The sequence below is a fragment of the Hippoglossus hippoglossus genome, chromosome 11 (assembly GCF_009819705.1).
Source record: "Hippoglossus hippoglossus isolate fHipHip1 chromosome 11, fHipHip1.pri, whole genome shotgun sequence".
NCBI lineage: Eukaryota > Metazoa > Chordata > Actinopteri > Pleuronectiformes > Pleuronectidae > Hippoglossus > Hippoglossus hippoglossus.
The window spans coordinates 1,307,273-1,333,403 of NC_047161.1; the positions used below are offsets into that span (position 1 = coordinate 1,307,273).

Here is a 26,131-nt window from a genome sequence, read left to right on the forward strand (position 1 = left end):
CATGAACCAGAGGGTCGGCGGTTCGATCCCCGGCTCCTCCGGGTGCAGTAGGTGCAGTACAACCATCAGTAGGTGCAGTATGAGTTGCAGACGTTTTGTTGCGTACCTTTTCGTGCCTCCTCCTCCTTATTGAGGTTGATGAGCAGGAAGCGGGGGCTCTCGGGACAGAAGGGCAGCAGGATGCACTGCACCACCGCAGGGACCACGGTGAGGGCCAGCAGCAGGGGCCACAGCTTGTCGGAGCCCAGCAGCGCCTCTAAACCGAAGATCTAAACACCGGGGACCACAACGACAGGCAGTTCAATCCACACTCACCAGGCTTGTTTAAAACGGATTCAATCGGAGGTTTGTTGTGAGCGTGGCGCTGACCTGAGCGATCAGGATGCCCACCACCACCCCGAGCTGGTGCAGGGTCCCGAACGCTCCTCTGAGGGGAGTGGGCGACACCTCGCCCACGTACATGGGCGTCAGGCCGGTGAAGAGGCCGCAGAACAGGCCGATGACCAAACGGCCGGCGATCACCATCTCGTAGGAGGAGCAGATGGTGGAGAAGCCCATGAGGAGGCCGCCGATCACGGCCAGAGAGTTCACCAGGAACATGGAGCGACGCCTGAGGAGGAGGAACCACAGAGTTCACACCGTTTCAGATGTTCGGTATCGAGAAGCAGATCAAAGTTCAACTTCATCACTGACAGAATGACATTTTGTTTTCTGAAAAAGTTATATCGTTTTTGCCTCTAATAGGTTTCAAGTTATGGATATGATTCCTACAACAGTAACTCCTGTGTTCTTTGAGCTCAAATCACTGGTTTTGTCGATAGAGTCCGGTGGAATCGAACGAAGCAACTCAACCGATGCTCTGCGTTTTTTAATGATAATGATTTGACTCTTTAATTAAATGTTTTATCTATGTGTGTTGAGTTCGGAGCTAAATCCAGGAAGTGATTAGCTTAGCTTAGCATAAAAAGGCAAGGATAAAATGTGCAAAGAACTGTGGGAGGAGTCAAATGTATTTACATAGTAATACCTGAGAAGAAAGTTAGTTTTTTTGGTATCTATAAAAACATGTGACATGAAGTTTTTTATAATCCCAGAAAACAACAAAACTCCAGTTTTTACAGATAAAAAGCTTTTTCCCCTCCAGGTTTCTCTCTGATCATCTGAGTCTGAAGAGGAAACAACAACCCAGTGAAAAGGTTCTGTGGTTTGAGAGGAAGGTTAGAAAACGAAGGAAGGACTCGGGGGAACATTAGAGCCGAGCACTGGGCTGAATTCAGACACGCTTCATCAACTCCATTAGGAGTAATGGTTTGTGACGGCTCAGCCCAACCACACAGGAAGTAGACGGAGCCATGAAAGCAAAGAAACACAAACATGTCAGAGTAAATCTCATTTGGAAAAAAAGGGAATTAAGACACGTGACGTAACTTTAACCACGACTCAACAGAGGAGCGTCCGTCTCTTCCTACCTGCCAAACCGATTCGCCATGACGCCCACGCTGAAGGAGCCCACCATACCGCCCACGCTAAAGATGGCGACGGAGACGCTCCACACGATGGTGCAGACGCCCGGGGAGATGGGCTCGCCATAGCGCTCCACCCAGGTGTTGTTGAAGAAAGATCGCAGTTTCTGAGAGCAGGGACGGAAAGACAGGGGAGGGGAGGGGAGGTCAAATCTCTGAGGTGACAGGAAGTACATGAAGTTTAAGAAGTTTGATTTGAAACTTGAATGTGATGATTGAATGATTTCCTTCATTAAGTTGCTCTCCTGCTAGCTTGCTAAAGGGCTAGCCTCTGTCGTCCAAACTGTAACAAGTCAGATCTTCATCTTTCTCACATTAGACGTCTTCCTCTCTTGGGTTTGTTTTTGTTAAGTTAAACTGCAAACTTGTGTGGTTGACTTTTATACATCTGTGTAACACACACACAGACACACACACAGACACACACACACACACACACACACACACACACACACACACACACACACACACACACACACACACACACACACAGATGTTACCCACCTGCTCGGGAGCATTGATGACTCCCGTGTTGTAACCGAACTGCAGAGAGCCGATGACAGCGGTGGTCAGGGAGAACAGGAGATAACCTGTGACCTGCTTTTCCTGGAGCGATGGCAACAGACGAGAAGAAGAAGAAAATTGAGAAAGTTAAAAAAAGAAGATGAGAGTGGAAAGGTCAGGAGGACAGGGGGGGGGACACACACACAGAGAGACAGACGTAATAAATATCAGATCTGAGATCATAATGGGATTTTAAATCAGTGCCGCCGGCAGAAAGATGCAATAAAACTGTGAAGCTGACGCCAGAAACAGGTCAGTGACACTCTCATAGACAATCATGATCAGAGGACACACAAACACACACAACACACACCACACCATAACACTCCTGATATAAAATGACTGTAGAACAATCAGACATGTTCGTGCTTTGTGGTGTTTGACACACTGAGGCTGAAACTGAAGCCGTCTCATCTCTGAGCTCCTTTTTATGACTGTGTTTGTCTTTCCTGGACTCAATCAGCTAAATGCAGATGAAATTCAATCCAGCAGCAGCAGCAACAGTCCACCTGCTTCTGCCCCATGACCACTCGCCTCTCTAATCAAATCAAGGTGAGCACTGAAGGAGCCGCCGCCGCCGTCGTCATGACGACCAGATATCATCTACCCCCTCGCGGAGCCTGGCACAAGAAATTCATCTTGAGAGTTCATCAAAAATCGATCCATATACTCCTCAAACTAAAACCACTTCATAAGATGACAAACTGTCGGGAGGGTTAATGGGATTCGAACATTTTATACATCAGCTGACGGCACATTGATTTAAGTGGTTTCACCGTGTGTGACGTCACAGACTTTACAAGTAAAAGCTGCTGAAGTAACTTAATCATCCGTAGATATATTAATTCCACAGTCGTGAGGTGTTTGTAAATCAAACATCGATTAGAGTTTCAGAGCAGAAGTTTTTGTTTCTGTGACATGAATCTATCTGAGGTTTGATTCTACAAGATGATGAAGTTCCCTCCTGACCCAGGAAGTCAGGCGTCCATCCCAGAAATGAATCAGGACAAGAAATCCGGTCTCAGCTGATCCCACATCGGAGCTGAGGGTCATGTGGGGTCTGAGCACGAGGAACTAGGTCACTGTGTCTTTGCTGCTGCAGATGTTTCCTCTCCCTGATAACGAGACGTTCTGCTGACGAGGCTCCATCTGCTGCTGTTATTTGAGATGGTTCATATCAACCTGGTCCGACGCTCAGCTGATCCTCTGCCCTTCAAACCACAACAACAGAGGTCAGAGGATATCAGCACAGACGGCACTTCTCCAGGATTGGTTTCAGCCGGAGAGGCGTTGGCTGCCGCGCGGGACCAGAGCCAATCAGAGGACTGGAAGGAGCAGGTGAAGGTGGACGGTGATGATGATGATGAAGGTCAAAGTGGATTTATTCTAAAGAGCGTTTAAAGGCTCAGGAGGATTTCAGCTTTATTCTCACACATCAGGTTTCAGATCTTAGATCAGCTACTTTTCAGGAGGAGGTCAGAGGATGAGGTCAAAGTTAATTAACGTAAGAAATAAAGAAACTCGTTCATTTATAGGATTTTATCTTGTTTTAATCTTATTTTATCCGTCTGGTGTCATTTCTTCCAATTAAAACACAACCTAATGAATCATAATTTAATGTAACACAGTATAAACAGAAAGTTTAATACAACGACATTCACAGTGAAACATCTAGTAACTGAGCTTCAGGAGTAAACTCTATGATGAATTCACGTGAATCTGAATTCACAGGATAAACGTGGAACAATAAAAACTAAGTTATGGTTTTGAAAACTTAATTAAATTCACTGGACATGATTCAATCATGAAGCAAGTGTGTCCTTCATCATCTGACATCATCATCATCATTTCAATTCAAAGTTAATGAACTGAGACGGAAAGAAAAGAGCCGTGGGCACGATACGAGCAACAACACACACACACACACACACACACACACACACACACACACACACACACACACACACACACACACACACACACACACACACACACACCTTCCTCTTTTCTCTCTGTTCCCTCATCTTCTGTCTCTGTTTTTTTGTCAAGTCACAGTGACTCAGTAGAAATTATGGGTCACATGACGCCGCAGAAGAGGATCGGTAACGAGAGCTCGTAGGTCGAGTCCTGACAGTATGTGTGTGTGTGTGTGTGTGTGTGTGTGTGTGTGTGTGTGTGTGTGTGCGTGCGTGTGCGTGTGTGTGCGTGCGTGCGTGTGTTATAACGCCCTGCTGTACTTGCACTATCCATCATCTCTATAAACTTCCGTGTCACTGATCTGTTGCTTCAGACAGACTTGGTGAACAGATGCCTCGTTACTACGGCAACCACGACGTTAGCATGTGCTCTGATGCAGGTCGATCGAACAGGTCAGAAGGTTCGGTTGTTCCCACGAGGAACACGTGAAGGGAACCGACAGGAAACCGGCCGGTTCCCTTCACGTGTTTCATGAGGATCTACGATGAGCAGGAATCAGACTGGGACTCGTCCACGTTCTCCTCTCACGCTCCAAACTCATGTTTCATCTTCCAGCAGCAACAACTTCTCTCATCTCCGTCCCACTGAAGACAAGGTTCCACATGTTTGTTCTCTTGAAACCATCATCCATCCCTCTATCACTCTATCCCTCCATCATCCCTCCATCATCCCTCAGTCTGCCCCCTTTCCTCTGTCCTTCGTCTCCATGGCAACAGCCTGGAGGTGACAGGTTTATTGACACAGGCTGAAAGGTTGCCACAGCCCTTGTGCACACATTCAGCATGAACCTGCACGGCCCCTCATATGCTGCAACCCTGCATGTGCACGTGTCATGAACACACACACACACACACACACACACACACACACACACACACACACACACACACACACACACACACACACACACACACACACACACACACACACCTGACCCACATCTGCTCCGAACGAACCATTTCTCTCTGAATCAATCCAACTTTCGGACAAAGCTGCAGGAAAAAGGCCGTAAAAAGGAATTGATCTGTTTCTGTGATAATTCGATGAGCCGCTCGATATCTGGCCCGAGACGTCCGGAGCAGGATGTGAAGTCAGAGCCAATCAGGACGTCCTGACACAGCAACATGTTTACTGTGAAGTCCCCCCCCCCCCGATGTAAACAACACAACACAGACACACACTTCATTGATCTGACCACACTGAGGTCACATGTGTTCACCGCTCAGTTCGACCTTTAGGACGGTTTCACCTTAAAGCCTTTGGTGCACGAGCAGCGAAATCACAAGCTGCTGTCAAACAAGGAAATAAGTCAAAACAATCAAATGTTTTAGATTTTTACATGATTTTAGATTTTACAAAATATTTGTTTTCTTATTTATTGTGCGTCAAATGCTAAAAAGTATAAAAGTGTCATGATTTAAGGTTTTACTACAAAGAAGCAACTTCCTTTATAACCTTCATCAGATGATTATTGACCAATATGCTTCGATAAAGTATAAATCTACGTATTTGAAAGATTAAACGTTGGAGATGATCTCTGCTCCACGCCCTGTGTTCTGTGTATTTTAAACCACCATTTCTTCTTCTGTGGTTTCCTCTGCCTGCCTCTTCATCATCTTCCTCCTCTTCATGTTATTGATTCCCTTCATTTCCCAGAGGCCCTTTAAACAAACCTCCTGGAGGAACGTGTTGCATGTGTACGTGCGCACATGAGAAGTGAGGCTGTGGCTGGTTCGGTTTCCATTTTCTTCTGCCTCAACAGAGACGTTCGTCTGCAGGAGAGAAGCTGTGGAGACTTTGCATCTGAACGTTTCATTTCCGTTACGTTGGGAGAAGGAACCAGTGAAACGTCTCCTTCGCCGCCCACCACTGCTTCCATGACCTTCATCCTCATCTTAGGACTAATATTACCTCCACTACAAATCCCACGCCCACAGCCAGCCTGCTGCAGAAGAGGATTTTCTTCTTCCGTCGCTTGTTTTTAGGACACGTGGTCTTCACACTCACACACTCAGTCATGTGGCTGAACACATGCACACGTATGAAAGATTCAAACAGTGAAAGCATCACACGTATGTGCAGGACATGATGCCTCTGTCTCACGTCTGCAGAACTCGTGTGTGACTCACAGACAGAAACACTCACCGCCCACACAGCTCCACAGAGACACTTCATATAGAAACACTGCTCAGCCAGAACAAGCTGTCAAGATGTCAGGGGTTTTATATAAACTCCCTTTATTATACATAATAATTGGAACATAAGTTCAACACCGTGAGGTAAGAAAACCACACTTGCCTGTCCCGCCATCTTCTGAAGCCAAGCTGGACGATCACCAGGTGAAGAAGAGGAGCAAACTGGAGCTGGAGTCTTCAGGTGGAGGTCAAAACACTGAGAGGATCCGCCCGCCGGCGCTGAGAGCTGCAGGAAAACAAGCACCCCTCAGTAAAGGCGCTGTCCGTGGTACCAGGACGCGCACGAGCGTTTCTCTTTCTTCCCCGATCAATAAACCCAATCACCGGTATTCAGGATCATGCATGTGACAGTGCACGTTGAAACGAGGCAGAGGGAGATGAGAAGTCTGCAGCCTCGTGACGGTTCCTCCAGCCCCGGTGCGTCTCACAGGCTACACCCCGGATCCGTGCCGCACAACCCGGATCAGCACAGACACACGTACCGGTCGTGACCAGCGGACAAAGGCCTGAGAGCTGCGGCGGTTCCTCCCTCCTCTGGTGCTACGAGCAGACGCGCACGTAACCACACGCACTTGTTTTTATTATTTATTTCCCTCCTCCATCAACCAATGGGACGCGGGGATGCTGCGGTGCCCGTGACGTGGCCCCGCCCCGCAGTGTGTGCGTGCAGAAATCCGTGACTTCGTCTTCTTCTTCATCATCGTCATCATCACCGCGGCCTCTTGTCCTATTATGGTCGCAGCCGTTTTTCGGTTAGTTGGTCGGATCAGCTGATGAAAGCGTGTGCGCGTGCGCGGAGTTGGGTCCTGGGGGTCGTGAGAGGATGACAACACCCCCCCCCCCACCACTCCCTCCCTCCCTTCCTCCCTTCCTCCCCCCCTCCCTGCTCGTGGTGTCCTCCTCGCCTTCCCATGATGCCTCTCGCCAGCAGCGACCTTGACAGGAGCTGATGCTGATGCTGCGGATGCTGATGCAACGTCGCCAGGGCAACGGCTCAGAGGAGGCTCAGAGGAGGCTCAGAGGAGGCTCCGGTGTGGAGGAATGAAAACTTTCCAAACCTCAACCTGGGAAAACAGTTTCACATCAGTTTAAAATCAGTTTCACATCAGGTTCACATCTGTTTCACATCAGGTTCATGAATAAAGATGATTCCCACACTGCAGCTGCTCGGTCTCGTGATCTGCTCGTGACTCACAGACAGCAACACAAGTCAGCTGATGGTAGATGACGTCACAGAGGTTTCAGTTAAAATGCTGATGTAATGTAAATCTGTATATTTCTGTTAAAACCAAGAAGAACAGTTTGAAACTCAGGGAATAAAACTCAAACACATTCAGGTTACAAGGACATCATTTGAGAAATTAGAGACAAAGATTATTCGTCATTTTCCAGCTTGTTTCTTAACAAATGACAAAGATGAACAAACATGAACTCAAAACACAAACATCATAAAAACAAGAGTCTCTTATCTATTTCCAAAGTTAAGAGAGAGTCAATAATTCAAATGAAACATTAAAACATCGAGTTATTATGGAAGTTTCACACAGGAACCTTTAGAGGAACCTTCAGAACCTTCAGAAGAACCTTTAGAACCTTCAGAGGAACCTTTAGAACCTTAAGAACCTTCAGAAGAACCTTTAGAACCTTAAGAACCTTCAGAACCTTCAGAGGAACCTTCAGAGGAACCTTTAGAATCTTCAGAACCTTCAGAACCTTCAGAAGAACCTTCAGTCCGTGACAGGAACATGTGTCCATGGATTTAAACTGCTGGCTAGCACGCAATGCATGTTGAGAAACAGGTATGAGGCCCTAGGTGAGGCAACACTGACATCTGCTGGACACATGGAGCAGGTGCAATGTAGGGACCCGGTGTGAAATAGCATATTAATAATAACAATAATCATAATAATAATAATAATATGATTTTGTTATTGACGCTGCTTCTCTGGTTTCTTTCTGTTTCCATCTCTTTCTAACTTTTAACTTCTCGTGACTCTGTTTTAATCTGACACTAAAATCAGTTCATCAAAGGAATAAGATGTTATGAGACATAAACTGAACTACAGTGATAATAACTAATATTATTTTAATATAAATATCACCAGAAACAGACTCTGTATTAAATGTGGAAACTTTTCTTCTCAAAAGTAGAGAAATGTAATATTTTCATCATATTTTCATCAGCATCATGTTTCTTTGGAAACAGAGATGATCATCAGATCGTTTGTCTCTGACCCCCCCTCCTCCTCTTCCTCCTCCTCCTCCTCTTCTTCACTGTGGTCCCCCCTCCTCCTCTTCCTCCTCCTCCTCCTCTTCCTCACTGTGGTCCCCCCTCCACCAAGGGGCCATCGCTCCCCCTCCTGCCCCCCCCCTCAGGCCAAACCACCTCCGGCTCTGGGCCTGTCTCCACACATAATGTCAGTAAATGTTATTACTCTGTCCCGTGAGTTTTTCCCGTTCTCCTCCTGAATCTGAGAGTTTAGAACAAACTGAAACCAGACGAGGTTCAGAGCAGAGAGAGACAGAACCACACACGACCCGAGGTTCAGAGCAGAGAGAGACAGAACCTCACACGACCCGAGGTTCAGAGCAGAGAGAGACAGAACCACACGCGACCCGAGGTTCAGAGCAGAGAGAGACAGAACCTCACACGACCCGAGGTTCAGAGCAGAGAGAGACAGAACCTCACACGACCCGAGGTTCAGAGCAGAGAGACAGAACCTCACACGACCCGAGGTTCAGAGCAGAGAGAGACAGAACCACACACGACCCGAGGTTCAGAGCAGAGAGAGACAGAACCTCACACGACCCGAGGTTCAGAGCAGAGAGAGACAGAACCACACACGACCCGAGGTTCAGAGCAGAGAGAGACAGAACCTCACGCGACCCGAGGTTCAGAGCAGAGAGAGACAGAACCTCACACGACCCGAGGTTCAGAGCAGAGAGAGACAGAACCACACACGACCCGAGGTTCAGAGCAGAGAGCGACAGAACCTCACGCGACCCGAGGTTCAGAGCAGAGAGAGACAGAACCACACACGACCCGGGGTTCAGAGCAGAGAGACAGAACCACACACGACCCGAGGTTCAGAGCAGAGAGAGACAGAACCTCACGCGACCCGAGGTTCAGAGCAGAGAGAGACAGAACCTCACACGACCCGAGGTTCAGAGCAGAGAGAGACAGAACCTCACACGACCCGAGGTTCAGAGCAGAGAGAGACAGAACCTCACGCGACCCGAGGTTCAGAGCAGAGAGACAGAACCACACGCGACCCGAGGTTCAGAGCAGAGAGAGACAGAACCTCACACGACCCGAGGTTCAGAGCAGAGAGAGACAGAACCTCACACGACCCGAGGTTCAGAGCAGAGAGCGACAGAACCTCACACGACCCGAGTGTCTCACTCAGGTCTGAAGTCTATTCTTAACTTCAGCCTGTGTGTTGAAATGTGTCTGATATTTCAGGAGCATCTCAAATGTTTACAGCTGGACAGATGAGACTCGAAGGAAGACATGTAAACACACGTAGTTTAGATGGATTCATAAGTAATAGACAGATAGATGTATTTAAATTCATAAATAGGGAATGGAAAATATGAAATACAATTAATTACAATGAGTTTAATGAAAAAATTTAAATAGAGAAGGAGAGACCAGTGTGTGTGTGCGTGTGTGTGTGAGTGTGTGTGTGTGTGTGTGTGTGTGTGTGTGTGTGTGTGTGTGTGTGTGTGTGTGTGAGTGTGTGTGTGTGTGTGTGTGTGTGTGTGAGTGTGTGTGTGTGTGTGTGTGTGTGTGTGTGTGTGTGTGTGTGTGTGTGTGTGTGTGTGTGTGTGTGTTTACCTAATCGTCCTCTGCCCTGACTGTGGCCACAGCGCCCCCCGGTGTCCTGCAGTGGAAGCTCTAATCTGCCTCAGGCTCCTCGTGACCTTTTCAGAAATCCAGAACCAGCGATTTGAAATATTGCAGCTGTGAAAACGACGGTTTCTTGACCTTTTTACGCAGGAATAACATCATGAAGTAGGTTTTTACATATTAAAGTGTACAAATTGTCATCATACTTCAAAACAACACTGAAACTATATTTAAATGTTTATAAATTGTATCTATAAAGGTTAATTAAACTGGGTATGATTGAATTAAACTGCTATTTATTATGAATTATGCATAGTTCAAATTATCATTAACATATTCTATCAATTAAAATAAAAAAATGCTCATGCTATTTCCAGAAAGAAACTGTTATTATTATTATTTTATCAATGCATTGATGGAGAATCAACAATCCAACATGTTTTGTTCTGAAATGGAACATTTTCACTTTAAGTATATTTTACATTAACACAAAAACACTAAATCCAGGATCATACAAGTGCAGCTGGATTTCTGATGTTTGACACCTGATGACTGCATTTCCCATAATTCAGTGAAACCCGTTGACTGTGAACAAAGATGGACGACAAAGTTCCACTGTATGAAAATAAAGTTAAAATATCTCGAGGGCCGGCAGCGAGATTCATCAGTGACTCACACACATCATTTCAAATGGAACTAATATGATTTCTATTTGAAATACATCATAAATCACAAAAAAAAAATCATTTAAAGAAAAGAGTTCGAAGTCTGGTTTGAATTCATAAAATATTTCAAATAGTTTTATTCAAAATCCCGACACAGGCCTATTTACAAATATTTGACAGCGTTTATAGTGCATATTTCTCCTCTTTCAAGTTTTATATTTAAGTTTATAGTTTTGGCTTACACACGAGGGAGACTGTTGACCGAACACACTGTAATAATACTTTGTATATTTACAGCCAAAAAAGACACGAGAATAAAACACCACAGAGAAACACCTACACAGAACGTACACCGAAGGCGAGAATAAGCGAGTCTCTCTGCGCAGAGTCAGCGTACACGCTCTACAGGGAGCGGGTGTGTGGACACGGGAATCAAACGTCACATGCATTTTTGGGGGGGGGGGGGGGGGCGGGGGGGGGGCCGGGACAGGAGCACGGTTTCAAAGTGCCGCTCGTCTTGGCAGTTTACAGTCGAAGGAACATTCTGCGGATATTTACAGCTGTGGAGGGACGGGGCGCCGTGGTCCTGATGCTGGGAGATATTTCCCTGTCACCATGGCAACAGCAGATTCCTCTGTTTGCTGACAGACGTGCAGGATGAGGCCTGAGTTTAACTCAGCGGGGGGGACGGGGGGACGGGGGGGGGGGGGGGGGACGTTAAATGAGACGTTGTTATTTACAATGTGAGAAATATGGTAATAAATCCTGTAGAAGATCAGAAAGAGTCAATCTGGTGTAATTCACATGTACAAAAACCGCTTCTGTTATAAAAATGTGAAAGTTCAGCTAGAAACTGAGCCGGAGATCAACAGTGTCTCTTTTCACCTCCTTATCCTCTCTGTGTGTGTGCGTGTGTGTGTGTGTGTGTGTGTGTGTGTGTGTGTGTGTGTGTGTGTGTGTGTGTGTGTGTGTGTGTGTGTGTGTGTGTGCGCTTTGAGCTGGTTGGAAATAGGCAGGATCAGATCAGCTGTGCACAGGTAAGTCCTGCTGTAAGCCGCCGGTTGCCGAGGAGACGTTGGGGGACGGTGGAGCCGCAGCGACGCCGTCATGTGACATTGACCTGCGCTGCTCTTGTGTAACGGCTGTTTGACTCAGAGAAACACACAGAAACTCAGAATGCAGTTTACAGTTATGAAGAATATGTGGATTTTTATATATATATAGAGATTTTTTTTTTTTTCCTGGAAATACAAATTTCATTCCTACAAAAAGAGTGTTTTTTTTTTTTTTCAATATGAAATACTAATAGAAAATATCAACGTGCAAAATCCCCATCGTTAGGTTCTGCTCGCTCCGACCTGCATCGTAAAAACATCGTGCATCAGCTGGATTCCTTCGTCTCCACTGACAACGAGCAGACGTGTGATTTCATCGTTTCAGCCTCTTCACGTCCTGTGAGGTTCGGCTTCGCTCACACACCAGAGGAAACACGCCGGAGCAACCTTTGGTCTGATGGAGGAAAATCCTATTATGTGTTTGAGATCCCTCAGAGCAGCCGCAGTCATGAAGCCGGTGAAGCCCTGCGCTCTCTGGAGCCTGCTGAGGGGGGGGGAGGGGGCGGAGGGGGGGGCGAAGGCAGAAAGATCGGAACAGGAATGGCAAAAAGAAAACGTGTAGAAAACGGCTCCTCGCTCTGATCTTGTGTTCATAAAGTTCTGCGTTGAAAAACCAGAGCAGTGAATAATCCCATCATCTTTCCCACTTTCCAGCCGTTTTGGACTCGGGCGTGTGATCGTGATCTGCGCGCGGGGGGTCCAGTGGCGGCCCCTAGTGGCAGGGTTCGAACGGGAGCTCGGTGAGTCCACCGTGGAGCTCCACGGACTCCTCCGACCAGGACATGACGTCCCCGACGAGGTGGCCCCCGCAGGTCGCCTGGCTGTGGATCTCGTTGGACGTCAGGACTCTGGACCAGAACTGCAGATCGGACACTTCGCCCATGAAGGACTGGGTGACGTCGAAGCGTCCTCCCACCGTGTCCTGTGCACAGAGAGTTCGTTAAATCACAGAAACATTTTGCTCTTCGACTGGATCCATCTCCTGCCTCACATGTCCTACCTGCTCCTGCCCCAGGATGAAGACGCCTCCCGGTTTGATGGAGTGCCAGGCCGACAGGTTCTGGCCCGAGCCTTTCTTCACCCCGTCCTGGTAGACCTCCCAGGCGCCGTCACGGGTCGACCACGTCACGCACACGTGATGCCACTTCCCGTCCGTCATGGTTACGGGCAGAGTCACCGCCTTAACACAGGGGGAGAGAGATAACTGAACCTGACCAACTGGGTGACGGCAGATTTCAGACATTTAATCATAAATAAACATCCACACACACACAGAAGAGAAAGTGTCCGTCCTCGTCACCTTCAGTAAAGTAACGGAACTGAATCTGAGGATCATTAAACTGTCATCGATCAGTCGGCTGACTCCAGGTCTGCGACCGGAGCAAAACAAGCAGGACAGTTTAGGCCAGTTCATTACGTTAATCAGATTAATCGGTTTGTTTGCTGAGCTCCGTGCTCAGAGCTCAGGAGGAGGACGAGTATCAGTCTGACGCTCGGGAGGAAGAAGCCTTTCAGAGAACCAGAGATTAACAGCTCAACACAATAATTAAATAATTTGTGTGTCAATCTGTGTTCAGGTTAAAGTGTGATTAAATCTCAGGAATACAGATGAATCCAGTTCTAAACAATGCAAAACCAGTTTTCATCAGAGGCTGAAGTTCAAGTTCGGTTTTATTACATTTTAGTGAAAACTGGATAAAATATAAATAAATCAAGTGTCTGTCTGGTTCTTCCAAGAGCACAGAATATTGATCCATCAGCCGAAAACTCAATTCACAGTAAACGTAAGAAGTTTGTTGCATTTCTGTAGAGGTCACCGTGACCTTTGACCGTTGACCTCTGACCTCTGACCTTTAGATTCTACTCAGGTGACCTGTGAGTCCGAGTGGATGTTGGTTGAAAGGTTGAGAGGATTTCCTGAAGCCGTTCCTGAGATATCGTGTTCACAAGGTAAAACCTGTGCACGCCGTGTTCGTGTGGAAATCAAACCACCTGCGTTTCTCTTACCTTGTCATTGACGAGCAGCTCCATCGGGTTGCTGCCCCACTCGATGAGCACCAGCTCGTTGGCTTGTCCCGGCACAGCGTAGGAGAATGGCGTGCCGAGGCCTGGTCCCGCCCCCGCCTTCAGCCACAGGCAGATGGTCAGGGCGAAGATCTCGTTGACCACGGAGCGCTTCATCCTGCCGTACATGTAGTTGGTCCTCATGGGGAACTCCAGCCTGAAGGCGCTGGGGCTCTTCAGCTTCTTGTGGTCACTTTGGCCGTGGTGGATTTGGCCGAGCACCGTCTCCAGCTTGGTGTGACCGGCGCCGCGCAGACCCGTCTCTTTGCTGCTGAAAGGCAGTCGGCGAGGGTGAGGATCGCTGTCATGGCGACTGTCATGGTGGGTGTTGCCGCGGTGCTTGTCGTGATGATCGTCGTGGCGGTCATCGGGGTGGCCGGGTTCTTGGTGGTAGTCGTGGTGGCCTTGGTGGTCATCATGGTGGTCGTCATGGTGGTCGCCATGGTGGTCGTCGTGGTGGTCGTCGTGATGGTCGTCGTGATGGTCGCCGTGGTGGTCGTCATGGTGGTCGTTGTGGTGGTCGCCGTGATGATCGTTGTGGTGGTCGCCGTGGCGGTCGTCATGGTGGTCGCCGTGACGGCTGTCATAGCGGCCTTGATGGCGGCCGCGGTCATAGTGGTGATCATAGCTGTGATCACGGTGGCGATTGTGGTGACTGCTGTGGGGGTTGTACCGGCTGCTACCGTGGTGGTTGCTGTGATGGCTGTCGTGGCGGTTGCTATGGTAACCGTTACGATGGTGGTCGTCGTGGTGGTCGTCATGATGGTCGTCAGGGTGGCTGCTGCCGCGGTGGTCGTCAGGGTGGCTGCTGCCGCGGTGGTCGTCAGGGTGGCTGCCGCCGCGGTGGTCGTCGTGATGGTCGTCAGGGTGGCTGCCGCCGCGGTGGTCGTCGTGGTGGTCGTCGTGGTTACCGTAGTCATGGTGATCTCGGTGGTAACCATGCAGCTGCTCCTCCAGGGCGGTGATCTTCCTCTGCAGCAGTTCTCTCAGGGAGCTGGAGTACGAGCTGGACGAGTTCCTCGCCTGCGGACATGGAGACGAGAGACATTTCTAACCATGAGGCACCAGAGTATAAATATTATAACCACACCCTGATTGTGGCGTTTATTTCATCTTCATAACAAAGAAGCTTTCAGCATCATCTTCATCATCATGTTAATACAACACAGTTTTCATCAGAGTTGGTTAAATCGTCACGAAACATAAAAGCTGAACTTTAATTCCTCACTTTTAAGACGTATATCAAACTGGTTTTGATGAAGTAAGTAACTGGAAAGACTCCTGATGACGATGAAGACCATGTGACAGAGCTCAGGGAAGAGGGCGGAGCTTGAGCTGGAGGTCAAGAACCAGAACGAGGTGATTTACAGAGAATAAAGAAGAACTGCTGGTCTGATTTACATTTTTTAATTTGCAGGGGAACAGTTTCAGCCCTTCCCTTCCATCCCTCCTCCTCCATGCGCTCCCCTGCTCATCCTCCTCTTCCTCACCGGCAAATCCGGCTTTGTTCCATGCCAGCACACGCCACGGTTAATATCCGCGTCAGGCAGGATGAAGCTAATTGAAGGTGAAGCTGGCTAGCGGCCTGCGGCGCGTGGCCAGAGGCCGGCGGCATAGACATCCTGTGTGAGGAGGGAGCGGCGGAGCTGAATCCCGGCTCCGCTTCTCACCTTCGCCGGAGATCCAGGGGGATTTTTGGCAACACTTCCCCCCCGAGTGTCGCCTGAGACCACCTGCGCCCGTAATGAGCCGTTCACAGGCCGGCGGGCAGCGGGTGTTAGTCACACAATGGTGGAACAGCACAAATGGCTTTTTTCAGCTGCTGGAACACAGTTCAGAAAGTGTCGCACACGATGTCACCGGCTGTTTGCAGCGGCGACACAAAGACACGACTGAAGAAACCACTTCACAGGCAGAAGTTTCCAGGGAGCAGCTTCCAGGTCGGCAGGTTCAAACTAAAACAAGGGGTTCGGCTCGTGACCTTTTCAGGACGTTATTTAACGAGGAGCTTGGGAACCACTGGTTTAGATTGAGATAGTGAATATGTCAGTGTAGTAACAGCAGTTAGTCACGACAAGGACCTGAGTCCCTTTGATTTCCTGCTGTATGTAGGGATGTGCTGCGATTATTGTTGTTTATATTGCTTCTATTTCTCTATTTTGTTTTTATATGATAGTAGCAGGTCGTAATGACGATGAAGATCTTTGAATCATCGAATGAAAAAGAGGTTTTATCTATTTCAACGTTAGATTATGATTCTTTATTCTTCTCTTTTTAAAAGCTCAGATTTAATTCTTGTGTTTCATTCTGTGATGAGTTATTTGTTTTGTTGTGAGTTCACCGAGACAAATTCCAACTAAAAGGTAATAAAGTATTTCATCTTGGAACCTGCAAAGACATAAATATCTTTGATCTACAAATAAGAATACAACAACTACAATATTGGTATTAAAATTAAAAGACAGATTACAGCAGCATATAACTCCCTTCAAACTGTGGCCAAAGATCTTTTAACTTTACAAGAAATAGACCAAACATAAACAAATGCTCAACTCAAACTGGTTTATAAATATATTCTGACCAGGAAACATTAAAGATGAAAATCCTCCTCTGTCTGTGTTAATGTTCGATGCTCGAGTTTGAATTGATAAGTCTGAAGATCTCGTGAATGTTTGGGATTCATCGTGATGATGTGAGCGGCCGGTCCTCGTCCTCTGAGCTGGACTCTGGTGACGGGAGTTGTTTGAGGTCGGGGGGTGACTGAGGCCTAATCAACTTACAGCAGCTTCCTGTTTGAGCTCAGCTTTGGCCACTGGAACTCAGGAGAGAGAACGAGAGCCTGAGCGTTTCCGGAACGTCACGAGCGCGTGAGAAACCAAACCGTGAAAATAAATGTAATAAATATAAAAACAGGCTTTTTGTTTGGTGGTGAACTCAAACCTGAGTCCAGCGTCTTAATGAAACACGTCTTACAGCGTTTTGGCAGAAGACATCGTGGCAGCTGATTCGGCGGCGGAGCTCGTGACCTTCAGTGACGCAGGATCTGACCCCAATTAAGTCAAACCTTTGATTGGCTTCCGCCGCCGCCGCCGCCCGGCAGACTGCTCAGATCTGTGTTTGCAGACACACGGCTGAGCTTCTTAACGTGTTTGTGTGGTGGAGACAAAGTTCACATCAAGAATCTTTGTATTAAACCGTTCATGTAAATATCATGTGAAACACCGTCGTTCATATTCAATCCATTTTCCTTGTTTTCCTATTGGAAACATTAAAGTGATATATGTCATATTTCATAAATCCTCGCACTCACCTGCAGGTTCTCCAGTCGCTCCTTCAGCGTCTGCAGCGTCTTCCCCGTCTGCTCAGGAGAGAAGGAGCTGTGTTTGCTGTACGGGCCCTTCCTGTGGTGGGGGTCCGGCCGGTGGCTGCCGTGGGAGTAGTGGTGGTCGCTGCCGTGATACGACGAAGGGCCGTGGTGCGACGTGGACGCGTGGTGGCTGCCGTGATTCCCGCGGTGGTCGTCGTGGTCGCCTTCGTGGTGGTTGTCGCGGTTGTTGTCGTGATTGGTGTCGTGGTGGGTGTCGTGGTTGGTGTCGTGATGGGTGTCGTGGTGGTTGTCGTGGTTACTGTGGTGGCGGGGGTCATGGTGACCCCCGCTGTGGTGACCCCCGAAGCCCTCGCACAAGGTGAGCTTGGCGGTCAGCTCCCTGATGGTCTCCCGCTGGTCCAGGATCGTCTCCTTCTGCCTCACCAGGCTTTCTCGCAGATGTAAGATGGTGGCTTTGGCCTCGTCTGACATCATCCCTCGCCAGGGGCCGCCACTGTGGCCGTTAGTGTGGCCGTTGGTGCTGGGTCCGTGGGGCACGCCGGGCGGGGAGTAGCAGCTGGGGTCGGCTTCTGGCGGAATCGGGGTGCAAACAAACTTGGGGCTCATGCCGTAGCTGTACTCTATACCAGGCAAACTGGCCGTTGCTGCCGCGCAAGACAGGAAGTAGTAGAAAACGAGAGGACGCAGGGGGAAGAGCGGGAGGACGAGGTCCAGAGAGGCTCCGACCCATCGGTGCCTCGCAGACATGAGACTCAGAGGACTGACGTCTCTGGCCATGTTGGATCTGAGCGGTTCCTTGACAAACGAGAGGCGTTACTGTCGCTGAGACCAACACCATGTGTGGAGCTCATTGGAGTCGAAGGTGTCGGGGAGGAGCATGTCAACAATCACACTGCAGGTCAGAGCTCCTCAGACAGACTCACACACTCTGAGGCCAGATCCCAGAAGATAAGTGATCTGCTCTGCTTCCTGAGGAGAGGATCACACCAGCTTTCCTGGCTGCACGGCGAGCTGACGAGCCACGGGAGCTCGGCTGATGGATCCTGGTGGAGTCCAGGAGCAGGTTCTGGGCTCCTGCCAGCTCCGAGGACCTCCTGAGTTTAGCAGCCAAGAATAATCCCTTTAACTCGGGGCTCTAACCACCCATCAGATCCCCGAGCGCTCCGACCTGTGAGATGTGAGAAGATACAAATATCAGATTATAAGAAATTATAACACATTTAAATCGTTGTCAAGACACAATCTGTACAAACAGATGTTTACACACAGCTGTTGTATCGTGTATATATTGTATATTTATATATAACAGGTGAGTCAGACGCGATCTGCATCGTAAACATTCATCTCCAATTATCAAATCAGGCCTTCAGTCTGTCAGCACTTCCTGTCCGTCCTGAGCCAGCAGACGACCGGGGGGGCCGGGGGAGGGGGGGGCAGTGTAATCAGATTACAGCCAATTAATCCGGTCCCAGAACCCCAGCCCAGCGCTTCACATAATGAAAGCTGTTGGATTGAGGCGTGGGCGGACATGTGGAGCTCAGGCTCTCGCAGCTCAGCCTCCTCCGCCCTCGGCCTGCAGCTGAGACGGAGTCTGGGGGGGGTGATCCGGATGAACTGTCTGACGTGGAGAAGTGATAAACAACCGTGAACCCAGATTAAATGTCCCGCAGCACAAATAGTGTGTTGTTTAATCATAGGAAGAACGACGGAGGTGGTTCCCAGGCTGGATGTACACAGTGGTTTTAATATGTTTCAGTTCGTAACTACTCGATGTGTCCGGCTCTTAGATGATGTTTGTGTTTCTGATGTTGAAGCAAATTAACAACCGGAGATTTTCACAAGAGAATTTTTTCTTTACTCCACACAGGATCTCAGCAGCTCTGAGTTTATAAAGCCAGCTGGTGTTTGTCTTCAGGAATCATGTCCACAGGTGGACTCCAGTCAGAGGGTAGAGAGACGATCACGTGTCCAAAAGTCAGTTTTTGTTTAGTTATTTGATTTTAGATCGATGATGGAAAAAGAGGTTTCATTTCTCAAAGTGTCTCGACTCTTTTCAGGATCAAACATGTTGCAGCTGTGATTGTTTTACATCATATTGTTCTTGTAGGTGAGAGAAAGTTTAGATTTTATAATATTTCAGCTGAGGAAACAGGAACAATGCAGCTCAGTGATCTTTCTGAATATTTAAAAAAAAGTCCACAAATCTTCCATGTGGGCGACAGCATGAGGTGAGTGATCCTCACGATTAATGGGTCGGCCAGAGAGCGACTGTTTCCCTGTAAGCGTCTTACCTCTGTGGCCGATCACCAAACCCCCCCGACACATCCAGCACAAACCTCTGATCTGCACTTTCTGTGCCACTCGGCTGCTGAGAAGAGGGACGGCGTCTGCTCCACCTGATTCAACCAGAACGTCCTCAGAGACGTGACGGATGAAGATCCTGAAACGTCTTCACCCAAAGTGTTGATTCATTCAGGGGAACTGAATCTAATATAATGTAGAAACTACACATTACTCTACTTATTAAATATTCTACAATATCTTGCAGCGTCCGGTTTGTAACTGGTGTGTATCTGAAACAGAGGTTCAGCCATTTTGTGTCTGACAGTCTGATACTTTAAAGACGACGTCAGAGCAGATTTATAGAACACGATACGTCGCTGAGACTCGTGGAGTCAACGCACGAGTCCGAAGATCCTCGCTTCACGTTCAGCGTCACGGAGAACAGCCGTCCTGAGAGACGCTGTGTGTCCGTCACACTGGATATCAATCCGCTGATTAACTGCAGAGATTTTAAATAACAGTTCTGAGGTCCAAATTTTGGTTATTTACAAAACAAAATATGTTCAAACACAAACACAGTTTTGGTTTAGATCTTTTCTTCTTGGTTCAGTGTTTGAGGTTCACATCAGCAGAGCCTCGGGCTGATGAAGGCTCCTCCTCCTCCTCCTCCTCCTCCTCTTAAGAGCAACACACTAATGGGATTGGTCGGCTTTAATGCTATTTAACGAAGGCTTGACTGAAGGGTCCCGGTTCCGCTTGAGAAACTTGACCCCCGCTCCAGAGTCAAGCCTTTGTTGTAACACACGTCACCACAGAAGAAGAACGCGTGACGCTGGTTCTGAAGATACGAACGAACGTCTCATATTTAAACATGAAGTTCAGGTTCAACTTCATCTTTAGAAGAATTATCGTCCAGTTTTGAGGTTTGATTTTACAGCAGGAATCAGTTTGAGATGAAAAACTCATATTTCTGATCGGGGCTGTGGGAAACTTCCAACACACAACTGTCCAATCACAGAGCTGGAAATTCAGATTCTCAGGCCACAAGAGAAAGTTGAGTTTTATCAGCAAAACTACGATGAAGACTTAATTATGACAAAAACATTCTGCACCAAATGTTTGAGAAGCGAAGCTGAATGTTTATATATGTTAATTCAAATGAAGTCGATGCTTTTTTCAACATCTGCACTTGGAAACATCTGCATCTTATTTATATTTCCAGTTATATTTCTCTTTTTCTATTGTAACGAGATTTGACTTTGAAAAAATCTTTGTTGTAAATATATTTAAAGAACAAAGACTTTGAGAACTTTTAGTCGTGAAGGACTTTTTCTTATGATATTGTTGAATTTACAGAATTTTGCTCGAGTAGAAAAATGACAAAACTCCTCATTGGAAACTCCCTCGTCCTCCTGATGCTTTTAATGACACTGAGGTCGTCAATCATAATTAGGAGGCAGATGAAATATGGCCTCATGTAAAATATGAACTGATTTATGTCAAAGTGCTGGTTTTACATGGACGTCTGTAATTACAATCATAATTTACTAATGTGACAGCTTTGTTTCATTCGCTTTAACCAATATTATGATTTGATCTATTATTAATAAATGAGCTTTGACCTAATTAGTCTATGTCAACCTGCTGCTGATTCTAGTCGCAGATAAAACATGAAACCTGGTTAATCTCAAAGCTCATAAAGCAACATGAGCTGATTTAAAGTAACTTAGTGTTTGTGTTGTCGTTAACTACACAGCAGCAGACACACACATCCACAACACAATCCTCTAACGTGCTGCGAGTTTTCATCTCCAGAAGAAATCAAGTGTCACGTCACAGAGGAGGAGCCTAAGAAGAACTTGTTTCAACAGCTTTGTTCTTAAAACTCAATTCAAAATTAATATTTGAATTTGTTCACATATGTCCGTCCGTCTTTTCATAAAGAAAAGGTCAAAGGTCACTAGATGCACAACAAAACAGTTGCTTTTCACAAAGCGGAGATTTAAAACCTTGGAAATGTTAAACTTTCAAATTTCAGAAGTTGGAAGATTTAGTTTTTCTTTGTTGTGCAACTCCAAAGAGAATATCTGTATATTATATATTATATATTTTTCATTTCCACCCATGAAGTGAATGTTGCCCCTGAACGAACTGTACGACCTCCTGTGGCTGGTTTGGATGAGTCAGAGGTCGGTGACCTTTCGTCAGGGTCAGCTCCAGTGACCTCTCCAGTGACGCCCTCACCCTCGCCCTCGCCCTCGCTCACGCCCTCGCCCTCGCCCTCGCCCTCGTGATGAGATTTCAGGGTCAAGTGTCAAGAGTGAAAACACAAACCAGCTAATGTGACAACACACGGGCTGATACGAGAGACGGTGGCGGCGGCGTGTGGCGACCGGCTCAGGCTTCTCCCCGAGGGTCTCGACTCTCCAGTGGAACAGAAGCAAATATCAGAAACAGTAACTAAGAGACTTTCTGTTTTCTTTCTGGTCGTGAGGAAACAGTTTATACTTCACATCAAATCTTTCTGTTTACTCAACGCCATTTTGATTTATCTTTAGTTTGGACTCCTCCTCGCGGCCCAGAGTTCAGAGCAACACCATCATTTATCTTGATTCTTGGCCGTCAGTCGTTACGTGAGAGTCACACTCGGCAGGAGGTGGATTTCTGCTCTGAAGGTTGATGGATCTCCTCACATTCGGTCTGGCCTCTTTAAGCCGTCTCTGGCCTCGCTGCGGCTAATGAGCAGGAGTCAAACCAAGGTCCCGGCGCCGCACGTGGACTCCAGCCCGGCAGCGCTTCCTCCGATCGGGTTCGACGGCTCAGAAGGAGACGACGAGAGCGAGAAACCAACAACAGGCTCCGCTTTGAAAGTCTGAAGCATGTGTCGGATTCTAAAGAAGCAAACAGGCCTTGAAACGTCAACTGAAATAACAGTTTATCAACATATATCATAATAGTTCCTCAAATCTTACATCTTACAAAGTTTGACGGTGGATCAAGTGACGTTATTCAAGTGAAATCCAGACTAACGGGCTGAGGAGGTGTCACACGTGATGTAAAGCTCATCAAACCTGCACCGAGCGTCAGACGAGGCCGAAGCCGCTCCGCACGCAAACATGGCGACAGGGAGGGGCCACCGTGTGGCGAGCTGCAGAGACAAAGCCTCTGATTGGTTGATTATGATGTGAAAAATGACATTTCATCCTCTGACTGATGCTGAAGATGATTGAGCCTCAGATCTCAGTCGTGATTTGGGAACATTCAGTTCTTCCTGCTGGAGAATCTCAGGCTTTAACAAATCATATTTCATCCTTTAACTTTACATCTGCTGTGTTTTACTGACGCTGCCAATTTAAATCAAACTAAAGAAACGATACGTCCGTCCAACACAAACTAAGTCAATCAAACTACAGACCCACAAAACTCACACCACGTATGAACCCAGCACAACTTCGTGTTTCCATGACAACCGGCTCCTTATTATTGACCAACACAGAATAACACACTTATTTAAATACTGTAGCTTTAAGTAGAATAAAAAGAGCAACAGACTTTTAGAACCAGAACCACAGAGCGAAGTGAAGACTTTAGTTTCTCCGGACCATTTGTTTAAATCTGTCTTTCAGTGATTTTAAGATTTAAACTCATTTAAACTTTAACTAATGTGTGTGTGTGTGTTGCTGTGTATACACACAACTGTATATGGTCACACAGTACATCCCATAAGCTGCATAAGCACATGGTAGCGGGTCAGTTCAATCCTTCAGTGCATTACATAAGGAAATGAATCTCACCTCATATTCACAACAGCAGAAACACACTTCTTTAAATCTGAATATGAGAAGTAATAATGAAAACAGGAGAATCTGCTCGTTCCGTCTGCAGCAGCGTCCGTGGACCGAGTGACTCCGACACATCGACCCGGAGCCTCCAGCACGTTCTCACTTTAAACCAGTCACCTTACTGGTCTCTGTCCCACTGGTTTCACCCAAAGAAAACACATTACTGGAATTTATTTCGTGAAAAGTTTTCTTACCTGCTGAGAAGTTTGAAGTCTCCGAGCTGTTTAGTCCATTCAGCTCCTGATCAGCTTGAGGAGGATTGGCTTTAGGTGGATAATTTTAACTCTCTCTCTCTCTCTCTCTCTCGCTCTCTCTCTCTCTCTCTCTCTGTCACACACACACTGACACACACACTGACACACACACACTGACACACACACACACTGACACACACACACACTGACATAATGCATTTCCTAACCTCTTATCCATCACAACTAAATGTAAAACCCTTTCCGCTCTGATCACAGTGAACCAGGAGGTTATGTTTCCACCTCTGTTTGTGTGTTTGTGTGTTTGTGTGTTTCTGAACAAGTTCACACACAAACACACAATCAAATACTCAGATTGTGAGTGTTCTCGTTTGAGAAAGAAAGTTTGACACCAAACATTCTTTTGGATTTGCTGATCTTTTAAAAAATTCTCTACTAAATTCATTGAATTTATATCGATGTTATTTCAAACACATAAATACAAATAACTTTATAGACAAACCAACATGGGCAGAAACAGATATACGTTGGAAATTAAATCTGCACATGAAGTTAATCACGAGGTTTTGATGGGGATGACGGGTGGAGCGTACAGGGGGCAGGAGGGTGTACCGTCCTACATCCTTTCAGATGAAACGGACTCAATTCCTTTATCCCAACCTAAACCCTAATTCTCTGAATCCTCCAACTACGTCTTAACCCTCAAATATTTTTAAATGTCCTTGCTCTTTAGAGTCCAATGGTCAAACTGGTCGTCGCCAAGACAACCGCGGCTCCTTCGGCAGAAAAGTGAAGCAGCAGTGGTTTAAATTCTGTATTTAAAACTCAGAGATCTGAGAAAACCAGTACAAATCAATGAAAGACCATTGTAACCAGACCATGAGACGAACTGGAGTAAGAATCTTAACGACTCTTATTAAAGGTTCGTTTCTAAACTGCGAACGTCTCCGTCTCCGATCGGCTGAATTCCCAGAACTGGGTCAAACTGTATTTGACTCGGCTCCAGTCACTTTGGCCGGTGACGTATCGTTAATCGAGGATTCAGCTGAGCCTTCACTGCTGATCCAGACCCACACACACCTCCATGTTTACAGTGTCGGGGGGGCCGGCCTCCAACCTGAAGGAGGGTTCAGGACGGAGAGGTCCCACTCGCCCGATTGGCCGACTGACAGACGCACTAACGATGCCACCAGACGCACAACAACAACACAACTGCTGTGATCGCACTGAAATCAAAGCTGTTTGGGTTTTATGGTGTTTTCAGAAAAGTATTGACGTTAACATTTCAGCTCGGGTTGATAAAACCAAAAGAACATGAAAATAGAGAATAAAAGAAAAAGACACAAATACACAAGTAAATAAAAACAGAGGAAATAAGATGTTTAGAAGTTAAAAGTTAAAACTCACCAGAGGAAGTTTAGTGGAAACTAAGATGAAGGTTGTGGGGCCTGAAAATAAAGATGGACGACATGACGGCTCCCAAAAGTGAGCCCAATCATCTGGATCGCCCCCTGGTGGCTGGCTGCAGTATGGGTCACAAACCCCCGCCTCCTCCATGTTAGCAGACGGGACATGGAGCAAACTAAAAATATCAAAGTAGACGTTAGTTGTCTAACTTCACTCTGCACCACAGACTGTTTATAGATATCTCTGCACACAAGTGACAGAATATTGTAGAAGAGTTTGAGGACGACTCACGAACGACAAGAAATTATTCTGAAGTATCAACAAAGGTCCAGAGAACACAATATTACACACACAACTTTACTATATAATATAATAGGATATGATATAATATAATAAGAGAACACATCATTACACACACGTGTTTCAATCCTCAGTTGTTTTATTAAAGTCCTGCTGTGCAGCTCGTGTGTGAAATGACAGCTTCCTGCCTCCCGGCCTCCTCCTGCAGCAGAGAGTGTTTAAAGGTGTAAAGCTGAAACCATCTCCACTGAACATCTGGAAGCGAGCGCACGTAGGTGGACGCTGACGCCGGCAGGAAGAACAAAAGTGTGAGAGTTAAGTGAGTTTCAGTCAGAAAGAGTAAAAACCGGTTGGATGTGTTCGGTGGATCGCGGTCAGGGTCATGAACGAGGAGTGTGGGAGTATTAAAAGCTTTCTACGGATCCTCCTGACATTTACTGTACATCAGAGGAGCTCGGAGCTTCACACTGAAATTAATGATATTCATGATACCAGGGAAACAAACATGGCTCTTTACCTGTGGAGCCTGTGGACGTCCCATCATGTTTTTATGTTTCAGTGATTCTTCTTTTGTCTAACGTGGTCCCTGTTCAGTCTGAGACCCTGAAGACACGAGGAGGCGAGAGCGTCGTCATCAGGACGTCTCACAGCTTACGACAGGTCTGGACCTCTCCTGGTTCTAAGCAGGTTTCATAAGCCGGTCGCAGGCCGACCTTCTGACCCCGGTCAGGCTAAATCCAGGTCCTGTCCCCTCCTCTGACCCCCGGCAGCACCTCACTGTTAGGATCCTAACCTTCAGATTAGGT

At 47.1% G+C, this 26,131-nt stretch overlaps 2 protein-coding genes and 1 long non-coding RNA gene across 3 annotated transcripts in view; all 3 read right to left on the minus strand.

The window, feature by feature from the left end:
• Positions 1-7,084, minus strand: part of slc2a3a (solute carrier family 2 member 3a) — an 11,182-nt gene extending 4,098 nt beyond the window's left edge. The window contains exons 1-5 of the mRNA XM_034601037.1: positions 6,363-7,084; positions 2,028-2,129; positions 1,470-1,630; positions 370-610; positions 107-269 (exon numbers count right to left, since the gene is read on the minus strand). Coding sequence (XP_034456928.1) covers positions 107-269; positions 370-610; positions 1,470-1,630; positions 2,028-2,129; positions 6,363-6,374 — 679 coding nt within the window. The 5' untranslated portion in view covers positions 6,375-7,084. The remainder of the gene's footprint in view (positions 1-106; positions 270-369; positions 611-1,469; positions 1,631-2,027; positions 2,130-6,362) is intronic.
• A 684-nt stretch (positions 7,085-7,768) lies between these two features.
• LOC117771079 lies at positions 7,769-8,413 on the minus strand. The gene is made up of 3 exons (XR_004615507.1): positions 7,985-8,413; positions 7,904-7,921; positions 7,769-7,831 (listed from the first exon to the last, which is right to left on the minus strand). It is a non-coding gene; the product is annotated as an uncharacterized LOC117771079 (long non-coding RNA).
• Positions 8,414-12,601: 4,188 nt separating this feature from the next.
• Positions 12,602-18,167, minus strand: LOC117771072 (filaggrin-like). Its single transcript, XM_034601089.1, has 4 exons — positions 17,264-18,167; positions 13,897-14,976; positions 12,890-13,069; positions 12,602-12,811 (listed from the first exon to the last, which is right to left on the minus strand). Exons 1-4 carry the CDS (start codon positions 18,056-18,058, stop codon positions 12,602-12,604), a joined length of 2,265 nt encoding a protein of 754 aa, XP_034456980.1. The 5' UTR covers positions 18,059-18,167.
• Positions 18,168-26,131: the final 7,964 nt, after the last annotated feature.

Bases quoted from the DNA above. Each gene is read 5' to 3' on its own strand.
- LOC117771072 (XM_034601089.1), bottom strand. From the start codon at position 18,058: ATGGCCAGAGACGTCAGTCCTCTGAGTCTCATGTCTGCGAGGCACCGA. The intron at 13,070-13,896 runs GTAAGAGAAACG...CCCTGTGTTAAG, and splicing joins AGCTGCTCGTCAATGACAAG to GCGGTGACTCTGCCCGTAAC. The intron at 12,812-12,889 runs GTAGGACATGTG...CTCTGTGCACAG, and splicing joins TCATCCTGGGGCAGGAGCAG to GACACGGTGGGAGGACGCTT.